At 37.4% G+C, this 25621-nt stretch overlaps 2 protein-coding genes across 4 annotated transcripts in view; one reads left to right on the top strand and one right to left on the bottom strand.

The window, feature by feature from the left end:
- Positions 1-1187: 1187 nt before the first annotated feature.
- The window catches only part of GHR (growth hormone receptor), a 143932-nt gene continuing 119498 nt past the window's right edge, over positions 1188-25621 (top strand). The window contains exon 1 of one of the 3 annotated variants that reach the window (XM_021553893.3): positions 1188-1403. The gene's annotated coding sequence lies outside the window, so the exon portion shown is untranslated. Of the gene's footprint in view, positions 1404-17206; positions 17354-25621 lie in introns of those variants that run through there. The other 2 variants (XM_077790087.1, XM_021553892.3) reach the window with 2 other exon arrangements.
- On the bottom strand, positions 7180-19928 carry LOC144248190 (uncharacterized). Its single transcript, XM_077790090.1, has 4 exons — positions 19832-19928; positions 11334-11388; positions 9243-9420; positions 7180-7335 (listed from the first exon to the last, which is right to left on the bottom strand). Exons 1-4 carry the CDS (start codon positions 19912-19914, stop codon positions 7292-7294), a joined length of 360 nt encoding a protein of 119 aa, XP_077646216.1. The 5' UTR covers positions 19915-19928; the 3' UTR covers positions 7180-7291.

Below are 25621 nucleotides of genomic sequence, written 5' to 3'. Positions count from 1 at the left end.
TTATCACTCTTTCAAAAAAACCTTTTTCCTAATATCCAACCTACATTTCCCTTGGTGCAGCTTAAGACCTCTTAAGTGTCCTCTGGTTCTGTCAGTGGCTGCCTGGAGAAAGAGACCAACCCCCACCTGACTACAGCTACCCTTCAGGGAGTTGTAGAGTGATAACGTCACCTCCGAGTCCCCTTTTCTCCAGGCTAACCAACCCCAGCTCCCTCAGCCCTTCCTCTCAGGGCTTGTGTTCCAAGCCCCTCACCAGCCCCGTTGCCTCCTCTGGATGTACTCAAGCACCTCAACATCCTTCCCAAACTGAGGAGTGAGAACTGGACACAGCACTCAAGGCGTGGCCTCACCAGTGCTGAGTACAGGGGAAGAATGACCTCCCTGCTCCTGCTGGCCACACTGCTCCTCATACAGGCATTTGTTACTACCCAAAAGACAAAAAACCAAATGTGAATTAACACTGTTCTGAAAACAACTTGGATCAGGATCAAATTCTCCCATGCCATTCACAGATGTAGCTTCATGGAATTTTGCATTACCTGCACCTCTGCACCCTGCAATCAGAATGCAAGAAAGCACCTTCTAGAAATGTTCATGTCTGATGTCCTTTACACTTGCGGAAGATCAATTCAGCTCTTCTTTTTCTTTTCTGATCCAAGCATTAGGGAGATACACAGTCTTGGTGCTCTCAAAATATCATTTTTTTGTGATGGAGCACAGGTATAAAATTATTTCACCGATTAAAGAATGAGCCCTCCCTTGTCAGAAAAAATGCTTAATACGTGTACACCATTTACTTCAAAATTACTTTTCCAATCAGTTAGCCAGCATTTAAGGTCCATCAGAAAAGTTTAGCTTCTGAAAAAGACACATTTTGTTACAAAGCAACAAAGCATCAAAGACAACACCTCTGCATGAGAGAGTTAAATTCCTGCTGCTATTCAGAGATTATTCAAGCACTGATTGCAGAGATGCTGAGGTTCATAAATTCTGTGAGAGAAATAATTTATTTTTCTAAGTCTTCATACCAAAATAGAAGCAAGCAAAGAAAGGGCCTCTTAAATGAAATAATTGCTTCGTGTCACACTGTGTAAGCAATCCCTGCTCCAAGGCCATGCAGGGGACATGTTGACATAGGAGATGCAGATAGGCATATCTCTCTCACTCCTGCTCTGGCCATGCAGGTGCAAACCAGCTTTGGCCAGGAACCCTTGAACTCATGTAAACACACCACAAGCCCATACTTTACCCCTTTGAACACTTTTATTTTAGGCCCAGCAGCACTGCAGTGTTGCTGTGCAGGCCCTGAACAACAGCTGGCTTCCAGCCGCCAGGCCGGAGCAGGAGCGGGACGGACACGCGGGACACACGCCGTCGGCTTGGCACGGCGCTGCCTAGTCCAGGTAGGAGCATGGGGACTTCTACAGGGCCTCAGGTGACCAAACCTCCACCTAATCCAGGTGCTCATCACTGGAGGCTGCAGGAGAAAGCACAGGAAACCAGCATCTCTAAAGCAATGGACCTGTCAGGAAAGTTCCGCCTTGTCTCCAGGGCTTGCCTGGTGAGACAGGAAGGGCTCTGTCTCTGCAGCTTATCCAGACAAAACCCCGTGTCCAGCCTGAGCTGCTGACTGGGCTCGGGTTGGCACTCAGGTTGTGACCACCTCTCTCTTCTCACACCATCTTTCCTTCCCAAATGCACTGAGCACGGTGAGAAGAGAAAATGTGGTTGGGGGAGGAAATTTTAACAAATTTATAAGATGCAAAGGTTCTCTGCAGATCAAAACATACTTTCAGTTTTCAGAGCAAAACAAGAAGCTGAAACACCAGGCCTTTAAACTCCATTTTTCTCATGATAATTCTGTGACATACCTCAAAATTTGAAATTTAATTTTTACAATTTTTTTTGCTGTTGTTTCACTGAAAATTTTCTTTTGGAAAATTAATTTCAGTTTTATGTATCCGCATAACAGTTTATTGTAGGATCAGCAGCAAAAAATGAAAATAGAAATGTGATGTGAGGCATAACTTTGAGAAGAAAACTAAGTGAACATATACCATTTGAAATAACATTTTTCTGCTGGATAGGCAGCACAAGCAATCTCTTCGTTATCTCATAACTGCATTCCAGTTTACACTGACACAACAGTGGTTAAATAGCTGGTGTGATGATGTTGCATTTGAGGCAATAAATTTAGTAACTTACCTGCTAATCATATAATCTTAAAACTCTTTTCTCTAAATCAGTTTCTGGAGATCCTATCATTGTTAGTTCCAAGAACTGGGGATCTCATGGCCTGTGCTAAGTTCCATGGGCTTCATAGATGTGACACACTTGCCATAAAGTAAATCCAGTTCTTCCAGGAATGGTTGCTGTTGAAACATGAGATATGTTCGGGAATGCTATGATTTGCTTGGCTCTGTGCAAAATCCCTGATTTCTCTGCTGCATGTCCAGACATTTTTAACATTGATAGAGTATTTAGAGTTCACCTGAAGTATACAGAAAATGTAGTTTCCCTGCACACTGAAAACCAGATTGCCTGGACTTCACAAAGGTCTTGCAATGTGTCTGTTCAATTTAATATTTAAAGAGTGGTTATAAAGTCTTTTCAGACCTAAAGTTTCCCATCTTGACAATGGATTTCTTTCACACTTAGATTTTGCCTTATATAATCTGCTAGTGTTTCTTTCCATGTAAGAGAAATGTTTTTGAGATATAGAATGGGAGAATGGAGCCTTTACTTGGGTAGAATTAGGAAAGATTTTCTGATTTCTTAGAAAATAAAAGAAAGCATGATCATGTAATTTTGAATCAACACCAAATGTTTCAAAATCTGTATATACAAATTTAATAATTTTGTTTTCTCTCCTCTGTACTAAGCCCTTTTTATAAAAGATCCTGGGGCAGTTTTCTTCTTTTCAAGAAATGAGAATCAGCTCATAGGCATACATCAATTCATTAACAAAAAAAAAAAAAAAAAGAAGCTTGTTTTAGGCATGTTAAAATTATATATTTGATTTGTAGCAATTTCAAAATTTATTTCATTTCTTTAATTTCTTTATTTTTCTAATAAAAAAATTATTGAAATAATATTTTAATTAATACTTCAAACCTATATTTGATTTATTTACTGTTAAATCATTAAAATTATTTATCTGTAGTTACAAACAACTGACACTCTGCAGAAATTGAAACTGGTTTTGGTGTAATGTAGTTTAAGTTCACTTTACCACAGTATTGTTTATTTTTGCAAGAGTCAAAAAGTCTGAAATATTTGGGATTCCTCATTCCTGAAGAGCTACATTCTACCAGAGCTTTAATTGTAACTCTATTTATGGTTTCTCCCAATAAATTATTAATTATTTTTGTAAGACATTTTTCTTAAAAACAAAAGTTAACTCCTTGGGAGATTTTGCACATTACACAAGTATACTAAAAATTATGGAGGAACACTGTCATGGTTTTGTAATACAAAATCCTTTGAAAACTCCACAAGCTCTATTCCGGTTATTTCTGACCTCAGTGGTGTATGTTGACCTTATTTATAGTCTTTTCTACAGTGAGGCTAAACTGGTAAAAACAAATCTGCAGCTTCTGCAGATCCAGCACTGCATCTGTACATCTCCTAATGGAACTCCTGAAAACCCTGCATTTCCCAAGGCTCTAGGCACATGGCCTGAAATTTTTGTCACAAATCTTAGCAAAAGGAATATGCTTTGAGTATGCCAGAATCAGAATGATTCAGCTATGAATCCTTAAATTACCACATACTTTATTTAGCTGAGGTTTGGAAGGGATACTGAATATTTTCCCAGAGCTTACTAGCTACTTGAAAAAGGTAGTTGTATAAGATTATGATATTCAGGTTACTTTGTGAATCAATAATCAGGTATTTAGTGGCTAGAATAAGAACTTAAACACTTATGATAGTTTGGTTATTGCCTCATAACATTAATAATAAATTACTTTTTCCAGAGCAAAATAATTTGCATCAAAATTGTAAATCCCAGTTTATTTTAACTACAAGCCAACAGAATGCAAGACTATTAGAAATAAACTTGTAGTGTTCAGCAAGTTTATGGCATTTTTCACTAAGTGGCAACATTATTTTATTTCATAACTAAAATGGCTAATGCCTTGGATGTCCTAGTATGGGCTTCTTCAGTTATCTTAGCAAGTTAGAAAACCTGATATCCAGTAAGTCCTTGGTTCTGACTGATTTGGGGTGCTTGGGCTCAGAAAACTCAGACACCCCAAACTGTAAGGTCAATCATTAGTAACCACCTGCATCCAATGTGGCATTGATGCAGACAGAAGCATTTCAGACATAAAATCATGGGGTAGAAAGCAGTCCCTGCCCTACAAATCTTGTGTAATAAGCAGAGGAAGGGGGTCCACAGTGAGCAATGATTGATGCAAAGTCACACAAGCAACTACGTTAAAAATCAGGAGTTTCCTATTTGCTATATTAAATATTTTTTTTAATCAATCCTCTGCTAATTTTGCTCTTAGAAGTCATTAGTTCTGAAACAGGAGTACCCATCAAAAGAAAAACTCACAATGTTTAGACTTCTCTTAAGTGCTTTGTTAAGCTGTTTAATCCTATTTTACTTGTTAAATATTAAAATTTATATATAATTTAAAAATGAATGTATGCAACGAAATGAGAGGAGACAAATGGGAGCAGAAAATTTAGCAAAAACCAAACTTTTCAGTCTAAACTAAAATTGAACATTTGCTTCCATTTTGGAATAGGAAGTTAATAGAGATAGTAGAGAAACATTATATGTCAGCTTTCTGGGAGGAAAAAATAGTGACTGATTATTAAGCCATTTTTCTGCCTAAATCTTATCTGTGGTATTTAAGCATCTGATGCCATTTTGTTCTATCTCTATCTCTCTCTCTCTCTCTCTATACAATGCCAGAACAAATTAATGCTCTTGATTTTTTCATCACTATGTAGCTATTGGTGCCAATGAAGTTCTATCTTTTGCTAATATAAACAATCCATTTATTCCATTGCTAAGAATAAAATGACTGAGAAAAGACCCTGATGATGTGGACCCCAAGAATCTCAAAGTCTCTGACTCTATTTGCGATGAATCAGGAGCTAAGACATAATCCAGAAACAATGTAATAGGAGAATCAGAGAAAATAATGGAACAGACTGAAGAGAACAATAGATGCCCATGTCATTTCTGGACAAGAACATTTCTATCTACTGGCAATGATAAGGAAAGCAATGCAACTGTGGCAGGATATCACAAAGAAAGCACCAATTAAAGGGGTTTAATTGAAAATTTCATTTTTTAGGTTCATTTTTGGGCTAAACAAAGTGCCTTTTTAGTTAGTTTTACATAAAAATAACATGTATTAGTCACCCTAAATTAAATATTTTACAATTTTCTAATTCTAGGGGAAATAATATTTTAAATTTTGCCTGAATATTCAGGAAATAATGTTATACTAACCCGTGACTAATCTTCAAAACATGGATTTTCTTGCTTACTTTATCTAATTCAAAAGTGTCTCCAGCTGCAACTGAAGCTTTCACTCAGAGCTATGGTTTAGTTCATTTGTATTTGTGCTGTCATTAGATTAAATGTTACCTGTTCTCATAATAAGCAACATTTATCATCCTCCTGATGACCTCCACTTCTTCCTAAGACTATGAATATGCAAAATTTAATCATTTAAATTCAGACACTTGGAGTAATTGGTTCCAGTGTGGCTGCAGAGCTGAGAAGGCTCACACACACAAAAAAATATATAACAGGATCAAAAATGTCTCTTCTTTGTATCCAATCCATGCACAAAATAACATGACTATTTCAAGCAATATATAGAGTAAAAGAAAATCATGCCACTTAAAATAACGTCCAAAGTTTCCTTGAACTTATTCTAACACATAAAAATATGAACATGCCCATTATAGAAACAGAAGCATTAATTTTAAATTTTTTTTGGAAATATCAAGCATATAATCTGAAGACCTTTGTGTTGTGTAAGAGTATAAGACAGCTCCAAAACATGTCCAGACAATACCTTAAGTACTCAAAAAACATAATCTATGTTAGGGTTTTATAGCAGTGATGGATTGTTCTGCTTAATGCTTCATGAAGCCTCTGCCTCCTTGGAGGCAGAACTCTTTCACCCAAACAAGGCATCTTCATTTCTTCACTGACAGCCAGAAGAGAGCCTATGAAGTGGGGGAGTCTGCTGGTATGAATGCCTTAGGCATTCCTGCTTAGGCAGGAACCTAAGCCCTAGGCTGTATTTTGACTTATTGCTAGCATTTGTTTCTAGTGAGTACTATCATGGTGCTAACCACAGTTTGACTTTTAAATTTTCTCTACTGAGAAATTTCCAGCCAGGAAGAAAGCCATACCTTTGGCTTACTCTCTCTGGCAGCAGTAATTGTCCATTGGGCAGCTCAGCTCCCCTGCTCCTCCTGCGCAGAGTCAGGCCCTGACATGCATTGCACAGCACTGAGCACGGCACACAAGGCAAGAGAATGAAAACACACATATCTCCAAAAGAGTCACCAAGTCACCACGTCACACCTTACAAAAAATTCTGTCTTTAAACATTGTATGCAAATCATCTTGGCTTATATACTTAAGTGTGAAAAAATACTTTGCTGATGTCTGTAGCATTTCTTACGCCACGCTATGCACAGTGTAGGTTATGCAGACAAGACAGTAATAGGAGCCCTAATCTGCTTTGCTATGGCTTGGTTTATTGCTTGTGGTCATTTGAGCTCCTAGACAAGAAGACTTTTCTGCAGTACTCTCAAAATGATAGAAAGTGAGATGACAAAATGTGCATTCTAATTTATTCATAAAATCCTAGTGATACACTTGATTAGCAGTACATAAAATCTTTTGTCCTACTATCAGCCTGAAAAGGTCCTTTTTCAAACACTGTGTAAAAATATTAATTTGTCAGAATTTGAATGTTTTGCCATGTAGTAGGTGTAACATTCAAGGGATTGATAAATGCAAGTTTAAATAACAGAATATGGCAATCATCTCTGTGAGCTGCAGGAACCCTTTTGGATTCCTCTTTTAATTTGTGCTGCAATTGTTCCAGTGCCTTGAGAATTGTTATGACAATAATTATGGCTGCAATTGAATAGAGAGTAATTGTGAATAAATACTCATGCCTTGGTTGGTCTTGCATTTCTTTTATTACATCAATACAACTACCACTCAAGCAAACTCTTGCAAGAAAGAATGTGTTCATATGTCAAAAATCCCAGTCATCTCAAGGGTGCAGTTTAGTGCCACTTATACGCCAGTATGTTGATTCTGAAGTTGTCTCAAAATGATTTCTGGAAAAGAAATACAAGTCCTTTCTGTAACACATGCTAATGAAAAATAAAAAACCAATGAATATTTCTTTTTTTTATACAATATGATCAATAATGTTGCTTTAATAATTATAAAAGCAGTATAAATGGCATACATACACTAACTTTTCTTCTGAACCTTGGAAAATTGGGAAAAAGTTTAAATATAGTCTTTGAGACTGAAGTACTTAAAAAAAAAATTAGCTATTTTAAAAGTCCCTCTTCTGGTTTCACCAGGGACTAATATTTTGTGTGGTTATAGGTGCATTGTTACTGAATATTCATACAAGCTCATCTGGATATTACAAGACCAGAATTTGGCTTCATCAAAAGGATTGCAAAATTTGGGCAATATCTGAGGTTTAGGTATAAATGGGCAGTACTTGTTCATAGTATGAAACTGACATATATATAAGAAATGTTAAGAACTATTAATTTGAATAGACTTTATTTTCAAAGCCTTGTCAGTTGACTCTTGCATGAGAAGGTGATTCAAAGAGGATTGTGTTCAAAGAGGAGGTTAGAGAGAGCAAAGAAAGGCCTGGACAGGCAGCCTCTGAGTCCTGGGAAGGCTAACATTATTCTAGGTCAAATAGCTCTAAATAAGCTTGCCCACGCTATGAATGTCTGTATGGGGAACATTTTCTAAAGAACCTGTCAGTGGTAAATAACCCTCCATTTTAGGATCTAGTTGCACAGAATAAAAACCTACTTTGTCCCCCACCTCAGTGCAATATACACCCACTGAAGCAGTACAGCCATGTAGACATGATGAACTGATTTTAGTACATCACCTTTACATTTGAATAGACTAGGGATAGTCTGATAGACTTGGACTATGTATTCTTTGGTCTCTGTAACACTATTACTTTTCTCTAGGTGGTTGCCTCCAATTCTGTGCAACTTTTGAAGCTCAGAGGACAAGTCATTTGGTCACAAGTCCTTTTAGCTATTATCTCTAATAGTTCTCCGGATGCTTTTTCTGCCTTTAAATTAAGATCCCTTTAACACCCTCAAATAATCATTGGTATAAGCAGAACAGTAAAATTAATTGAACATACATGTCTCCAGTGCTGTGAAGTGTGTATTCCAGTGGGAAAGTGGTTTTTGAGGAAACAGCAACATACAAAATAATGTTTTGCATTGAGTTAGACCTATAAATTATATCAATATGTTTCTACAAAAACTAAAATAATATTAAATGTTCAATATGTTAATATTGCATATTATATATATTACATGCTGTTTATTGATTATATAGTAATATAATTAAAATTAATTGAAATTACTATATGATGTAAAGGTACATTAATTAGGCAGCTAGTGTTAACTGTGCAGCATTTTAGATAAGAGATGTAAGGGTGTAGCTCTGTTGTCTATGTAATACTGGCTACTTACACTGAATGGTGAAAGTTAAGTAACAGTAGAAATGGCAAAATTAAGTCTGTTTAGCCTTTATGTCATCCAGTGTGTTATAGTGATACAGAATGTGGTTTGGCAAAATACGAGTACTATTATTCAGCTGAAAAAGTCACTTAGATGCTCAGAGGAAGACACTTGGACCTCATCCTTTGTCCCCTAGAGAAGGTACTTCTGTGTTGCAAATGCAAAGCGCTGAATAGGTAACACAATGTCATATAATGTATGTTTTGGTTGCTCTGAGTCATAGTGTGACTTTACCTTGCTTATTGTATGTAAGCTATACCTTATGTCAACACTTAAAACAGTTATTTTCTTCTGTGCTTGTTACCTTAGATCAGAGCACCCTACAAACACAAATGAATTAGCCATCTCATCTCCCAGATATGATATTTTGTAAGCTCCGTAAGTTTACACTCCATAAGTTTAACTCCCACATTTACAAAAGCAGCCTCTAAACTTTTCATTACCTGTATTCTTCATTGGAGATGCCTGGAACTTGTCTGATGGCCACCAGTCACTCATGGCATCTGCTGGCTTCAGCTGCACTGACTTGTCAGCATCTATGAAATGCAGACTGTGGCTGTCTTGGGCTGGGGACCCAGAAAGGAGGTAGCATATCATTAGTGGTCCAGTGTGGTTGTTTACCTAGTATAAAATGAAAATCCACAAATCTGCAGTCTGGAATCAATATGCACCACAGTCTGTACTAATCCTCACTTTACTAAGTTTATAGCTATCTGTTTAAATTCCTATTGTTAACCTCATCCCTTGAAATAATGCATGCAGTTCTTTCCTTTATATACACACAAGTTTCATGGGAAAATAGTACTGCAATTCCTTCCAAGGGACAGGGTGTGCCACTCAAGTTGAATTGTTTACTTACGTACCCTACAAATGTCATTATGTCAATCTACTAATGTATAACACCAAAACACATTCAGAAAACTTAAAGAAGCTACTGTGATTAGTGTCTATATACTAATTATACAAGCAGAGGTCAAAAACATACTTTATTTAAGTTTTTTTTCTGTGTTAAACTAATGTGAAGAATAAAAATATTTTCATTTTCCTTGGAGGAATCATGGCAGCATCTAGGTAGTGGCACTTTTCACTTCCATAAAAAATCCACTTGTTTGTAAAAGATTATAAATGCTTAATTAGAAAGAAAATGTTTTTACACAAACTGGTCTGTCAGAACTTTGTTTCATATCCTCTTTTATTTGAAGATTCATTAATTAATCCTTTTAATATTTTACCTTCGATAATGGTACTTTAAAGAGTTTTTTTCCTGGTTTTTGCTTTTGTTTTTACAAAAGTAATTTTTTAAAATTAATATTTTGTCTACCCTCATGGTTTGTTTTTTGTCTAATATCCTGAAAACTTCTAGAATCTGTATTTCTTACAACAGTCAAATATCAATTATCTGGATTCCAGATTATTTATGCAAGTTATGGAAAGACTGTTAAGGTTTGGCACAAACACAGTTCTACTGTTTCTCACACCACTTTACCTCAGGGACCAGTGTTGCCACTGTTCTGCAGCAAAACACACAGAAAAAACCATTCTGGCAGATGCAATCTGGTTTCCCAGCAAGCCCATCCAGGTCAGGTGTCTCCTGGTCTCACTGTGAAGACCAGGGCTGCTGGGCAGTACAAATACCCCCCACTCCACAGATCTCTGAGTCCCAGAAGCTTGTTGGGTTCAGTGCAAACCCATGTGAACACCTGGACCTGGCTGGGCTCTAGCACAGTGCTGAGCGCAGCAACAAGCCAGAGGCTGCGAGAGCAATGCTGATTTCTTCAGGGCTGGCCCCTAAAGAAAACATTATCTACTATGTTTTTTCCTGGGAAGACACAGTCTATACTCCTATTTATTGTACCCAAGTCTCAGCAGTTTCTGGCTTCTAGGAGAAAGTGCTGTCTTGAATGCAGCACCAAGGCACATGCTAGGCTTTGCATTTGCACTGTGCTGTGTTATGCTAAAGGCAAAAAGTCCATCCAAAACACCAAAGAGAGCACAGACTTGAATGGTAGTTTCTCTGTGCAAGGCAGATGACGTCCAAACTTGTTGTTAAACTAGAGCTAATAAAGAGTATTTTTGACCTGGTGGAGACACTTGTGTTGCTTTGAACCACATTCTCTCTGAGCTATACATCCCTCACACAGTCATGGAGACCTTTCTTTTTGATCTGTAGATTTTAGAAGTTGTGGCCACATACTCTGAATTTATTTATCTAATTTATGTACTAAGAATAACCATCCAAAAGTGCCTAGATTCCTCCACAGGCTGCTATAGAGAATTTAGACTCCTGAATTTATGTGTTGGGTATCAAGCAATCAAAGTAATTGAAAGTAGATAGTGTATGTGTTTAGCAGAATGAGGTTCAAATCACACTATTACCTTGTATTCTATTACTCAGAAAATTACTTCAGAAATACTTATCTAAAATTTACTAGAAAATAAATGCAATGTTGAAAGGAAATTTCAGTTCACTGTTCTCCTCACTGGAGATGTTCTTCAGTTCATAGTAAATGGAAGTATATATACTTTATAGCTACCAAAGCACTCAGGGTGGGCAGGGACTTGTCTGAAAGAAGAGTCCTCACTTGGCACCTGTTGAGAAAGAGGGAAAATGAACAGCTGAACCAGACCTCATTTACATGCAAGATGTGCAATAACTTAGAATACTTCTATTAAAGAAAAAGAAAAAAAAAAACAAAACAAAACAAAACAAAACAAAACAAAACAAACCACAACAAATTACAAAGTTGAAGTGATTGAAGGACTGCAAGCCATGTCTGGAAACTTCCAGAAATGAAATATTTGACAAATATTCCTACAGGCAAATGTTGCTCTGATTCTGGCTGCAGCCAGAAATAGGAAGGTGGAAGATCTTGAGACAAGTAAAAATCATAGCCAATATTGTCCATTTTTGAAAGGTAAAGTCATATTTCCTGCACAAGTGAAGTGCAGAAGTAGTCTCCCAGAAGACCCAAAAGAGCTCACAGGCTGAAGACCAACAGCAGCTGGAAAATTTCTCTGGCAATGATGACAGATGTGGGTAGGAAGGCAGCAGGAGTGGTGGTAGAGTTGAAGAGTAGCAACACAAATAACAAAAGCTGCCTTTTACCCGGCAATGCATGCCCTGGAGTTCCACATACTGCAAAGACTGATTATTTCAGATACTTCTTAGCTTGGATAAGGATGTTATTCTATGTTTGGACAGCTGCCATGGACATGTGAGAAGGTCAGCAATATTGACATAACTTACTTTGTAGAATAATTTTTTGTCTCTGACTAATTTATTGTTTTACTGTGTTTCTTTATCCTCTTATTAATGTTTGTCCAAATCACTTTCAGTGGTACAGTTACTTCTTATTCTTCTGTGCCTTATTTCTCAGGTTTCTGAGAGAGAATCTTAAAGCACAGATTTTTAAGCTTTCAGAAGGAACTGACAGAACTCGTATTGGCTTCTATTAAGTGTTAATGAGCACAGCCAGTTTATGATTCATACTGCCTAGCCAGCCATAAGCTTCCAGTCCATCTTTACCTTCCATGACAAGACCTGGAGTTGAGTTCAACAGCTTGCTGAATTATTTCTTTATGCCTTTAGAAACTCTTACTGCACAGATTGTACACTTCTCAGAGAAGATCTGAGCAGCTGCAGAGTGTAGTGCCAGTCTGAGCTGTATTTGTCATTGTAGTACTTTCCCCTGCATTTGCAACTGCCTTCCTGGCTGTGTGGGTTTGTGGCTCTATCTAAACCCACTGAAATCAATATAAAGGTTTTATAACTGGTGGGATTTGGATCTCATTTTTCAGGCTGGAAACCAGTTGGTCAAATATCCATGAAAATCGCAAGTACCTGCATAATACCTACTAAATTAAGATTAATTAATCTAAAGGAAGACAGATGTCTTTCTAATGAAAGAGCTAAGTAATCCTTTTGCAATACTCCTTCATGGCTTTGTATTGCACCTAAACGACATTCCCTGGCTCACTTAATCACCATTTACATTACATTGAACCTCTACTATGGATGTGGTTAAAGGAAAACATGCCAAATTTGAATATCCAACCAAACAGAAACAATAATATATGGAGGAAATGAAGTTCTGAAATAAGGAAACAATATAGGGGCAGTAATATTGTTAATCAGATATTGTTGTTAATAGCAAACATAGTGAACACGTTCAACTTGATTTAAAGAGTGCACATGATGATCCCAAAGGACAACATCAAGAACAACTGTTCATCTCTTCATTTCAGATTGAGTCTCTGCTATTAACATAATTGTTACAGGGTTTTGCTTACCCATCTCCTCTCAACAGTATTGCCAGATGCTATGAAAATTCCCCAGGATAAAACTTGTTTTAGCTCACGTTAAGGTAAGGGAGTATTTGCCTTACAGCATATTAATCTTATGGAAATTACTAGATTTGTCTGTACATGCTCTTGTAGCATCCGAATTCCATTGAACTATCATCAGAAGCATCACTAGAAGGGGAGAAAAGTCACTGAATGTGGACATTTGTAACTGCATTTCAAATCTCACATGTATGATTTTTCATTGCCTTCTTTTGCACTGATTTCTAGGTTCTGAAACATAGATTTAGATTTGCATGGGAGACTGATAAAAAAAGCTCACTGCCTGTTATCCCTAAGGGAAAAGAAGGTTCGGTTCTTGAAGTGCTGTGTTTTTCTTGTGGGGAAGCAGGCTTACTGTAAAATTGAAACTAGGAATACCAAGAAAAAGACTGATATAGAGATTCCAGAGAATGAAGATGCTGCATGAATGTGAGAGAGTTCCGGGATATGGGAACCATAAAACAATAAAAAAGGGAAACCTAGATGTTATGATGGTCAAAGGGGAAGAAATGTGGATGGAAAACAGCACCAAGAAAACAAATGAACAGTGACAATTGATAATTAAGTTGTAGGCTAGCCAGACTATGCATATTCTGAATAAGAAACAGGAGGGGAATGCATGGACAGGTTGAGACTAGGATGGCATCAGTGAAAAGAATAGCAGAGGAATAAGGGCTTTCTCTTACCATGTCTTTTAGTGCCAAAGAATACAAATAAGAGGGATTTGTTTGTTTGTTTTTCTTTCACTAGCAAGACAGAAAGGCTGATATTCCCACCATGCTTCCTCTGGGAAAAAAAAAAAACAAAAACAAAAAAAAACCAAAAAAAAAAAAAAAAAAAGCCCACATAAAACTGGACCTCTTGGAATTTGTTTGAAGAATCAGTTTCAAAAAGAATCTCTCTAGCAAATGGTTGCAAGCCAGTTTCTTACCATACTCTTTTTACACAGCTTTTGAAGGTCATTCATCAGCAAGTTATAAGATTATTACTGTATTAATCCAGTAGTTGATTTCTGAAAATTTCACTGACTTGCAAGACTAGGCACACAAAACTATAGAAGCTTTAATTCACAGGTTCATCCTAATATTTCTCCCTGCAGTTGACATATGTATGACATCTGAGCTTTATCTGAAAAGAACTACTAACTTCTCTGGAGTGTGATTTTGAGTTGGGTATGTTTTTGTTTTCATTTTGTTTGTTTATAATTTTTATTTTCCTGTCAAAAACTGTTTGTATTCATGTCTTAAAATAAGCTAAACATTCTCTGTATTATTTTAACCAGTTTTAAAGGCGCATTATGTATGTGCCATCTAACAAAATCCCTAATGCAACAGTCCCCATTCAACAGCCAGTCAAGAGCTTCCTTTCTCATACAACTTTCTGTGCTTCCAGCTGAGAACTTACAGGTTTATTTATGGAACTTATTAAATTAACTTTACTGTTCACTTGAGAAGCCATATTTAGCATGGGCACCCATAAAGGAGAAGTGTTGCTGTGCTGCTGTATTTTTTGTGAACAGCATTTAATATAAATAATACCTAGACTCTCTGACAACTCTCCAAAAAATCCCAGTTTGCCCAATCTTGATCTTATTATCAGCAATAAATCAGGTTTTCCATCTCTTTTTGCTCAGGAAATATTGATGTGGCACAGTCATGAAACTGATGCTTGCAAATTTCCCCAGTCCTTTCAATAGTGTTCAAAACTGCACCATGAAGTTCGTGTTCCTGTGCAAACCTTCATACTGGAGCCCAGAAATCTCTGCCTTGCTTCTGCTTTTAAAATCTATCTCTAAAGGAAGCAAAGTGGCTAAGTGGTTTAATCTTGAAAATTATTGCTGTAGCCAGAGTTGATTTATTGCCTAGCTTCAGGTTACAGTGTGGTTCAGTTTGAATGCAAATATTATAAATGTACAGTGACCAGTTTTCAAGGTGTGCTAGAAGTGCTGAGGACTTTAATCTACAGTCCTCAGCTGCTTCTTTAGGGTCATCTTGTCTTTACCAATCTTGTCTGTCTATTTATTTATGCATCTCCAGTTAGTCATTGACTTATAATGACAGTGCAGTAGGAGAAGCTGTCTCTCACTGCCAAGTGCATATTCTCTGCCTGGAGCCCAAGCAATTGTAAGAGGAAACAACCCAACAAAACCACAATTATTCTTTTTGATAACTTTTCAAACGATGGACTGATTGTCTTTCTAACTTCTTTTTGGAATCAGATGTACCTTCTTGGTCTTTTACCAGTAAATGCAAGGGAAATGAAATCTTTCTTCTGAGTACAGAATACACCAGCTGCCTTTTGAAACAAGTATGATAAGGTGGAAAATTAACCAACACCTTCAGTAATATTTTGGACTACAAATCACTTATGGCCAGTTCCTGAATTATAAACTACTTCCTCTGCAGCTTTCAGTAAGAAATTCAGGACAGGTTCTAACTCATGTTTAGATGTTCTAGCTCCTGCAGTTATTAAGCGTCTCTCTACAGGCAGGAGGGATAAACAAATCTGTATGGGGATGAAACTTTTTAAATCTCACTCTCTGGAGACCTCACTTCCCATCTACAAGCAGGGAGAAGGGACTTCACTGCATCAGAAATGTATTCCTCATGAGGATAAGTGCACTGAAGAATGTCAGGCATTTGCACTTTGACACTACAGCTGTGTCAGTGCCGGACACAGACCACGGTACGGAGGCTTCGCAACAAAAATGTCAAAAACCTTACTGTGTCGGGGTGACTGTGTGATAGGGAATAGTTTGTCTTGGCCCATGCATCTGAAATTTCCTTAGGCATTAATGATGTCTGAGGGGCATCAGAGCTGTAAGCACAGTAATTATTTCCTTCAGATAGAGAAGAACTGAGACCCTATTTGTGTGCAGAGATGAGCATAGCTCTGAAAGCCCGAGGAAATCATGCAGAACTCAAAAAAATGGAAAATTTATGGTAGTAACAACTGAGAACATGCAGTAATGAGGGTTTCAGTAAGCTGAGAAACCAAGAATTACTGTAGTGCAAACAACTCTTCAATACAAAGACAAGTACATTTTGTGTAAAGGCCTGACTCTGAGGCATCTGGAGAGAATGCAGTCTTTGAAGATTGCCTAAGAAATAAGTGCTCAAAGTTCACAGGCTGACTTAATCAAAGCAAGTCATCTGTTAAGACTTCCTTCACATCCCAAGTGCTTTGTATCACAAGGTATATCTCCTCTCTGCACACAGAAAATAAGGCCTTTTTTCTATTATTTTGTTAGTGATGAGGTATTTTATAACAGAACAACCATCAGAAAGCCATTTATGCCTCATTTTTATGCTAGCTTTGGATTTTTTTGGTGGGTTCTGTGATTTGTTTAGTTTGTCTTCTATCTGAGGACAGGATGTGTTATGGACTAACATGTTAATTTTCACTATCCATTCTGCTTCACTTCCTGAATCTTGACTAGTCTTGACTGGTCAGGGAGGATGAAAAGATCTCTTGTACTGGCAGAACAAAGGCACTCTGCATAGAGCATCCTACAGTGAAATCTTCTGTTCTCCTAGATCTCAGATGCTGATGTCCAGAGCAAAATTCCGTTACTGGTGATGTGGGGCATGAGTGTGATAGGACTCACTTCCCAGGCTACTCAATCTTTAGGAAAGGAGTAAGAGTGAACTGAATGACTCAGCCTAGAAGAGTCAAATCCAAATATAATAATTGTCAAAGTAAAACAGCCAACATAAGCACATGCACCTTCTAAGGCCTTTTTCTTTTCCAGGGGAAATCACCCTATTAACTGTACTCACACTGTTAGTGGAAAAGATGGTATAGGATCATCATGGGGAATAGCTTCTGGTAGGGAAAAAGAGGGATGAACAAGTGACTAGCTGTAGGGACCTAAAGGGATGAAGGCCTTTATTTAAATGTCCTTGAGGTGCCTTGGTCACAAGACAGAGTCTGTCAGGGATAAACTCATGCTAGTCCCAGACTCTGCCCTGACTACAATCACAGGTCATGTCACAAACCCTGGTGACCTGGGAGGTCTGCTGATATTTATCATCCCAGCAAACAGTACACTTGCCAGCACAATGAATTAAGCAGCTCTGGGGTAGAGTTGCAACACAGTAGGCTCATTAACTTATTGTGAAATAAGCAGAATGTTATAGAATACCACAGAATATCAGCAGAGGATACACAGGACCAACATCCCCCTTGTTCCTGCAGGCAGGATTAACAGGTAAAGGCATATCTTTAGTAAGTTTTGCTGCTTCCAACACTTACAGGTACATATCTGTTCTAACTGCCTTGTTTAACTAGTTTTGAGTCCCTGATTTGCTTGAGTCCTACCTTAAGGGGCAAATTTTGTTGATTATGAAACAGTGAGGAGGAAAATGAGTATTGCGATGGTCACAGCAGCAATTTGTTTCTGGTCTCCCAAGCTGCATTTCACATTCAATAGAAGTTTAATGGATTCTTCCTTTTAAAAAGAGGGGAGCCTCACCTATCTCAAGGATGACAGTTTGATTTAGAAAAGGAATGAAACCCCAGCTGTAATAGTCAGCTAAAGTCAGCTGTTCTGCTGCCTATAAATGGCCAGGACTGATAAATAAATAGCTAGAGTGCACAAAATAATGGAAACATTACTCTTAACAGATCAAAGCATTACAAAATGTGTTGTTAGGCTACATTACGGGAATTTGGAAGAATTTTTTTTTAATTATAAGTAAATATAAGAGGCATTGTTGGGATGGGGAGAAGAATGGCTCAATATTCTAAAAGGCAGTTAAAAAGCAATGAGAGACATAGCAGCAAAGGAAATTTCCACATCTCATTTCCTAAGGAATTTCCATTGTATCTCTAGAGAAGGCAAGGAGAGGTAGTAACCATGGACTAAGCTGGCAGCCTTCAGAGGGAGAAAGAACAAAAGGTTGATAGAGAAGAAAAAGGAGAGCTTAAATATCAAAAAATGGTAAAAAAGACAATGATCACATCAAATTTTTACTTTGGAGTATAGTGATACAGCACAGGATAAGGTGGCACATAACTGAATGCTGCAAAGAGTCTAAGAAATATAAAGGAAAAGTGATCTCTCTCTTACTACTGAGGGGCAAACTGATCCTTTTCTCCATTTTGAGACAACAGAAGATATCCAGGCCATTACAGCAGGAAAAAGGGCTAAGAAATTCAGTGCAACTACTCCACTGCTATCAGTAAAAACCAAGTCATTCTCATCTGTTGTAATCAAGTGTAATTAGGTAAAACATTAGCAAGTACACTTCAGGCTTATTCTGTTAGCACTGGATGTTGTTTTAGACCTGTTTTTCCAGTTTTATTGGCTTGAAATGCTTTGAAAGAGGTCATTTCAGTCTGTGACCCAGGACACTACAGATGCTTATTATTCCTATTTTAACAAAATCACAAGGTCTAGGAATAAAATGGCAAAAGGAAATAAGCAGTAAAACTAACTAATAGCATTTATTATCTCATTCTGGTATTAATGAAAGTAGAGTTTAACACCAATGTTGCTTTTTTGTCTAGTTTAATGACATATTTTCTAATTGGACTGAAATTTTACTTTTGTAACAATTATCATGGTAAAAATCACAGTCTTCATTTTGCTGGGAAAAAAAGTGTGATGACTACCACCCTATATACCACAAATGGGGATTAGACTGCTATATAAAATATTGTGTATATTTGTAAATTTAGTTATTTTGTTTGAAAAATTAATTTTAAAATTTACTTGAAGACTTGATAGATATTATGCAAATGAGACTGTCACAAAAGTTTTGTTTGTTTTCCCTCTAGTCCCAAAGCCATGTAAGTTCAGAGCTCACAACAGCTCTCAGCCCTGCTTTGATTATCAGACACCAAAAACATTCTTGGAGTTGGTTTTCTCAGACCAGAACCCTTAAGGTGTGGAAAGGGAGCCCAAATGTTGGCAAGCAAGGACCCATCTAATTATTTATCTCATTAAGTAAATGTCTCAGTGCTCAGTGTAATACCTCTGTGTAGTGGCTGTTCTGCCTGGATTCAGGTGCTGCATTTGTTGCTGCAGCTGCTGTGGATAGCAAAGCCCTTGTGAGTACGTGAAGGGCCTGGCCCTTATTTGAACTCGGCAGATAAGGAACAACCAATATTTTAAACCTCAGAGTTCAGAACAGTAACTATCTTCTAGCATTAAGGATGTACAGATTTTATTTTAATGATGTAAAAGAACAAGTCAATTTAGAATAACATTAAACTTTTATTTGTAATAAATACCTTCCCTGTCTCCTTTCCTCTAGCATACTTATTCAGATGGATATTTCTATCAGGTATATACAAAAAACTTTCAAGACAATAAATAAATAAATCAATCCTAAGAGTGAGGAAGCAAAGATAGTTTCCCTCACTTGGGGGAAGGAATTAACTGATTTCATGTAACAGAAAAGCCTGTGAGTCCAGGGTACTGCAATCATGGATGCAGAGGCAAGTAACAGCACCAGTTATGAGATAACATGGTCTTCCTCCAGAAAATATTTGAAACTTATAGTTCAGTTACAAAAGTGTTCTGGGAATGACTATAAGGACCCTCAGACTCTGAAAACATTAACCTGAACTGAAGCAGAGCTGTGCAGCTGAAAGCAGGGAAGAAAAGAGGTGGGATCTGAAAAGGCTGGCAAAGAGTTGGAAAGAATGTTAATATACACAAATATTAATGTTTTTCTCTTACCTAGAAGATACTCCATAGTCTTGATGTATGAAGTAGCATCTGAAAGGAACAATTGATACAATGAGCATTGCTGCTCTAGTCATTTTTATTCCAAGTCTGTATTCCTGAACTGCGACCTCCAACAGATGTGTCTGGATGAGGCAAGGGGAGATTGTAGATCACTAGCTGGGAGGAAAACTCCCAAGAGTTTACACAAAGCACTATTTAAAAGCTAAGTGCATTGACTCAAAGAGAGTTTTTGGTTGTGTTACACAGACAGAAAACTGGTAGATGTTTGGATAGGGTATGACAAAAAAACTTTGTTTTCATGCTATTAGGTTTTAAGTTATGGAATTAATTAGAGACAGGCTCAAGTAGGCAGATGATCATGTCTACATCTGTACTACTAAGTGAAACAGAAGCAGTCACTGATGGGCAATAGCTTTTGGCCATGGTTTCCTCTGGGCCCCCATCCAGCACTAGTATAGTATAATTATTATTTCTGTAGCTAAAATTGTGTGAAAGCTCAGGTTTCAGTCTGCCAGACCAGTGTTTTCATAGCATAAAACTGCACGAATGTGCTGCAAACCCCTGACGTACCATGTTGGCTACCCAGGGATTCAGACACTGTTGGGACAGTGCTGGGACAGTCTAAGAGCAAGGAGCCAGCTCCAGTGGTTTAGTCATCTCTGTACTTTCTACTGGAAACAGTTCCCAGCCAGTGCTATTCCCCTGGCGTTATTCAGGACTTGCTGACTCAGGTCAAAATTATGCCAAAGAGTGTGTTATGTGATGGGGATGATACAGGGCCCAGTGAGAAATCTCATTGCCAGGTCCTGTTTTATTCTTTTTGCTACATTGAAATTACTTTCACTAAAGAGAAAAGATGGGATTTGGTAGAAGAGGAGTACAAGGGATGACTGGATGCAGCTTTTCAGCAATGCATAGGGGATGAAGGTAGATAGGTACATGTACTCCTCCTGGCACTGCTCCTACTCCTATCCTACTCCTCAGCATGGCCAGGTTTCCCATCTTTCCCTATAGCAGAGGCCTCTTTTCGGCAGCAATCACCAGCTCCACCAGCACCCTAGTGACAGTGGCTTGTTCTAAAGAAGGGACAACGGGCAGAAGGATGGATCAGACATGGGACTTTGTACAGAGATAAGGCAGTATTAATGACACAAAAAAGAAAATTCACAGAACAGTGTATATCACCCACTAAAACATACGACCTGGACCTTTTAGTCTCTGACAAACCTCAGCAGAACCCAAGTACTCCAGCTTGATTGCTGGGAGCTTCCCAGAAACTGAGCACTTTGCTCACACTAGGTTCAGCAAGAGGACCATGCCAGGACTAATGTGGATTTCAGATTTTGTGAGTCCAGAGCAGCCAGATCTAATATATAGCAGCCAAGTATCTGTATTTCACTGCTTGAACCAAAGTTACAGGCCTAGGACTTTGGTAGCAGACCTAAGGTGATAACTGATCTTCAAGTGGGCAGCTTTTGAATTACTGAATTACGTTCTTAGAAGTTCAGTTCACAGGAAATTTCAAAATGTTCAGGTTTTAGTCCAAATCAAAACAAAGCAAACAAAAAAGGAGTAAAAAAAATATTTGCATTGAACTGGAAATTCTCCTTTTAGGGCAAGTCAGCAGCAAGATTACTAGGCAAATGAAGCACAAAGCACCAAGTGAATCTCCATTCCTATTAGAATTGACTGTTGATTTTATCAGTCTCTGACCTGAGAGGTGACTGAAGCAGCTTTCTAAAATCAAAGTCAAAGCAAAGAGGCAATAATGTAACTATCAATATACCAAGGGAAAGAACTGGGAAAGAAGCAAGTAATTTCAGGTGAAGGACAATTTTAGCTCATAAAGAAAAGGATTTTTGCTGGCCATGATTGTATTTAAGCATTAAATGCAATGAATACTAATAACCACAAGAAAAGCTGAGTTTTGATGCTTCTATCTTAAGAATCATTGCTTAAAATGGGCACTGAGAGAGTTTGAGCTGTTTAGATGACACAAGAGCTGGAAACTGTGGACCCCTGTATATAAACCGCAGAGCATATGTTGAAGAATATCCATTTTCCCTCTCTAGCTGAGTAAGAAGTTTTGAGTCAATGGTGTGCACCTGTATCTCATGAATCCTAGTTGTCAGGATGTATGTAGGTTCTTTATGTAATACTATGTGTTGGAGATGCCTGTATTTCTTTTTTCAGCAGTTATTCAAAACTTCCCACACTGTTCTGGTTTTTCTGTCTCTAAACTTCATTAAAATCATCAGGTGTGAGAAAGAAAAATAATGAGGCAGTGCCAACATATAAGCAGATATACAGTCATGACAATATTTTGTTGAGATCACTGAAATACATACATACTAAAGACAGTAATCCTACTATTGTAATCCTTGCCTCCCTGACCCATCCCATTCTTCCCAACTATTTTTCCACTGTAGATAAATGGATGGGGCTTGATAGTTCCAGTCCTGTAGGCAGCTAGGAGCTGCCACTTCTTCTGCAGGATAAGATAAACAGTGTCTGTGCTGCACAAGTAACGGAACTTATACTTTTTTATGAGATGTGTCTCCAGAATTAGAAATTTCACTCACATTTCCCTGTCCTTAGGTAAGTTAATGATTTGTTTCATATACTAAGTTAAATTTCTAGGATACAACAGGAATACTCCATGGAGAGGCTTTGAACAGGCATGGATTGATCTGAGAGTGAGGTCAGAGGCAAGCAGACCTTCGACCCTGAGTCCACAGCCGTGGCTGCTCACCTCCTCATCATGTCAGGCCAATGTCTGCGCTACGAGTTACAGCTGAAAACTACTAATTCAAAATTATAAAAGTGTAATATTGAATTTATGAAAATGGGAAACAGCTGTTTTGTGGCAGTTTTGTGACAGTTTTCTCACTAGAGCACAGCTTCTGGGGTTGAAGTCATTAGTGTTCCTGTTAAACAGCAAGTAGCACAACTCTCAACATAACAGGGACCTCCTCTTGGCTATGTCAACTATTTTATTGGATTATTTCTGCATAGGCTATTTCTAGCTGTAGCCTGTGTCAGAGGTTTGGACTGGCTGGGTATCCAAGTATCTGTTTACAAGCATCAGGATGGATGGAATCTTATCAAGTACAGTCAAAGGCAACTAAGGCAACTGGAAAGGACACATCTGTTGGTGCTCCACTTCAGGGCTAGAATTGTGATTAAAAACAACAAAATCAACATTAGGTAAATGTTACTGCCATAGTTTGAAGCCATTTAAATATTGCAATTGCAAGTGGCTTCAAGGCTGCTATCTAAACTCCACTAGAATCAAGTAAACAATGAAAAATAAAAGCACAATATAACTTAGAATTTTGATTAAAAAAACCTCTTTTACCTGTTTGTCTATTTGGTCTTTCTGATAGTAACATAAGAATACTGTACAAATCTTTGAAGAAAAAGAATAGGGGAAAATCTATATGCTTGGATTTGATTTTATATACCATGGGTTCACTCTATATGACTGCTTGTCTGTGAACAGTTTGGATACATAAACCAAATTTGAACAAATTTAATTTAAAATATTGTGTGCATTGGGGAGGAATATTACAAGCCAAGTTGAAATCATGAGGAGATACAAGAAATCAACAAGAGCAGTAAGGATACCTAAAATATGACCATGAAAAAGACCTTACTGGTAAACAGTTATGAGTAAGATAACTACATAGTAGGGCAATCTAACATTAAAGGACATAGGCCTGCACTGACGCTGAACTCCAGACAAATGAGAAGCTGGACTCATCAAAAGCCTGTGGATGATGGTGAAATAAGAGGAGGATTCAGTAGATTAAACCACATGAACAGAGAATAGGTAGTGGAAGCCTTTATTATGAACAAATGACAAATCATTTAACACCCAATGCACAGAAGCAGAGTCTCAAGACAGCTTAACTATCCAAAGAATGGGTAGGAAAGGAAACAGGAGGACATGGATGAATTAACAAGCTCTATTCTGAAAAGCATTGTTCACCACTTCTATTTCTGTGTTAAAACAGAGAGAGGAGGGGCTTGTCTGGATATGTTTCTGTACTACTGAAAAGTACCACAGAAAAGTAGCTGTTTGAGAAAAGAATGATGAAAGGTGGCTTTGAGACAGTGACTGAAATCATAGAGTACATATTGTCAGGGAAGAAAATAGAAGAAAAGGAGACAATCATGGACTTGAAGTAGACAACTTTCACAAATTCAAGTAAAGGGAAAAGTAATTAAGTTGTAGCAGAAAACAGAAGCTATTCTTATCAGAAGGGAAAAGTATTGAGAGTGAGATTAGTTGAGGTAAGCCAGGAACTTTTACTTGATCTCGAACTCACAAAGTTCCATCTGAAAAGTAGAAATCAGATCAAATTTTTAAACATATAAAATAACAGTATGTGTATGATCCAATCAGGAGATTAAGGCATAAACCAAACACAGAGCTTGAAGACACTTCAAAAGGAAACAAGCATTAAAGATAACAAAAAGAAAAGAAAATTATGATTGCTTTTCCTGACTATTTGTATGACTGGAGGCAAGGAAATTACACAAAAGATGATCCCAAGAAGATTGGAATATTTAAAACCTTTTTTGCATATGACAATAAAAAGCTGCAGACACCTCATTAACATAATTAACATTCATGAAAGAAGTTAAGTATTCAATTTAAAACAGAGTCAGGAGAGCATTATAGAATGTTCTCAAGTCAGCCAGACTGGACAGACTTTGGCCTGGGCTATTTCAAGAATGAGGTGAATTCTTCAGATTAGCAATTACTTGAGAATCTGTCAAAATTGGCTAAAAGATATAAGTCTGAGAAAGGACAAAAACAACAGCTGCCTTATACAATAAGAGGGGGAAAAGTAAATGAAGATGACGCTGGCAATATTAAACTAATCAAACTTCAACTCAGAAAAAAAAACAACCCAGAAATAAATCTAAAGCATATCTAGAATTAAGTAAAGTCTTTGCAAATGCTTTAAATGAAAAGCAATAGCATAAAAACTAATTTGGTAATATATATAATTTTAGACCCATTTTCTTTACTATGATACTCTCATATCACAAAGTTACAGGACCTTTGTTTGTTCTGACTTTATTCAACCTTTTTTTAACAATCTGGATAACAGCCTTAAAAAGTTTGCAGATGAGACAAAGTTGAAAAGAAGTGCAAAGATGAATGTATTGAAAGACACAATTCAATTTCAATATTCTCCTGAGAAAATACAGTGGTGGAATGAAAAATGGATTAAATTCTACATGATGGACTTAGGTGGAAATAATCAAATTTATTGCTCTGATTTATAAATAGCAGCATAGCCTTCAAGCCCTTCTCTTCTGAGCACTATTAGAACGTCATGTAGAGAATTTGGTCCCTTTGGGGCATTATACCTCAGAAGATACATGGAACAAATGGAGAAATTCCAAAACTGTACATGATTAGAAGCAGAGAGAATGTGATCCATGATGAAAGATTTTAAAAATAGAGACCCTTTGGCCTAGGACAAAGGCAAAATTCTAGAGTACATGGCAATTATTTTCAAACACAGAAGAGAATAATCTGATCACTATTTTCAATGTTGATAGAAGAATACTTGAATTTAAATTTTAGCAAAATAGTAAGATGTAGACATTATGGAAAGCATTCTAGTAATAAATGTGTGACTATCTGACACAGGTAGCTTTAGTAGGTAAAGGGGTCTTTTCCACTGAGATATTTTGAAAGCTAGTCAAGAAAATACCAAGAATTAGGAAATGAAAGTAAATCCTGCTTTCGGATACATGAAT

This window comes from Lonchura striata, chromosome Z (assembly GCF_046129695.1).
Source record: "Lonchura striata isolate bLonStr1 chromosome Z, bLonStr1.mat, whole genome shotgun sequence".
NCBI classification, from domain to species: Eukaryota; Metazoa; Chordata; class Aves; order Passeriformes; family Estrildidae; genus Lonchura; species Lonchura striata.
This window is presented reverse-complemented; position numbering and strand designations above follow the sequence as displayed.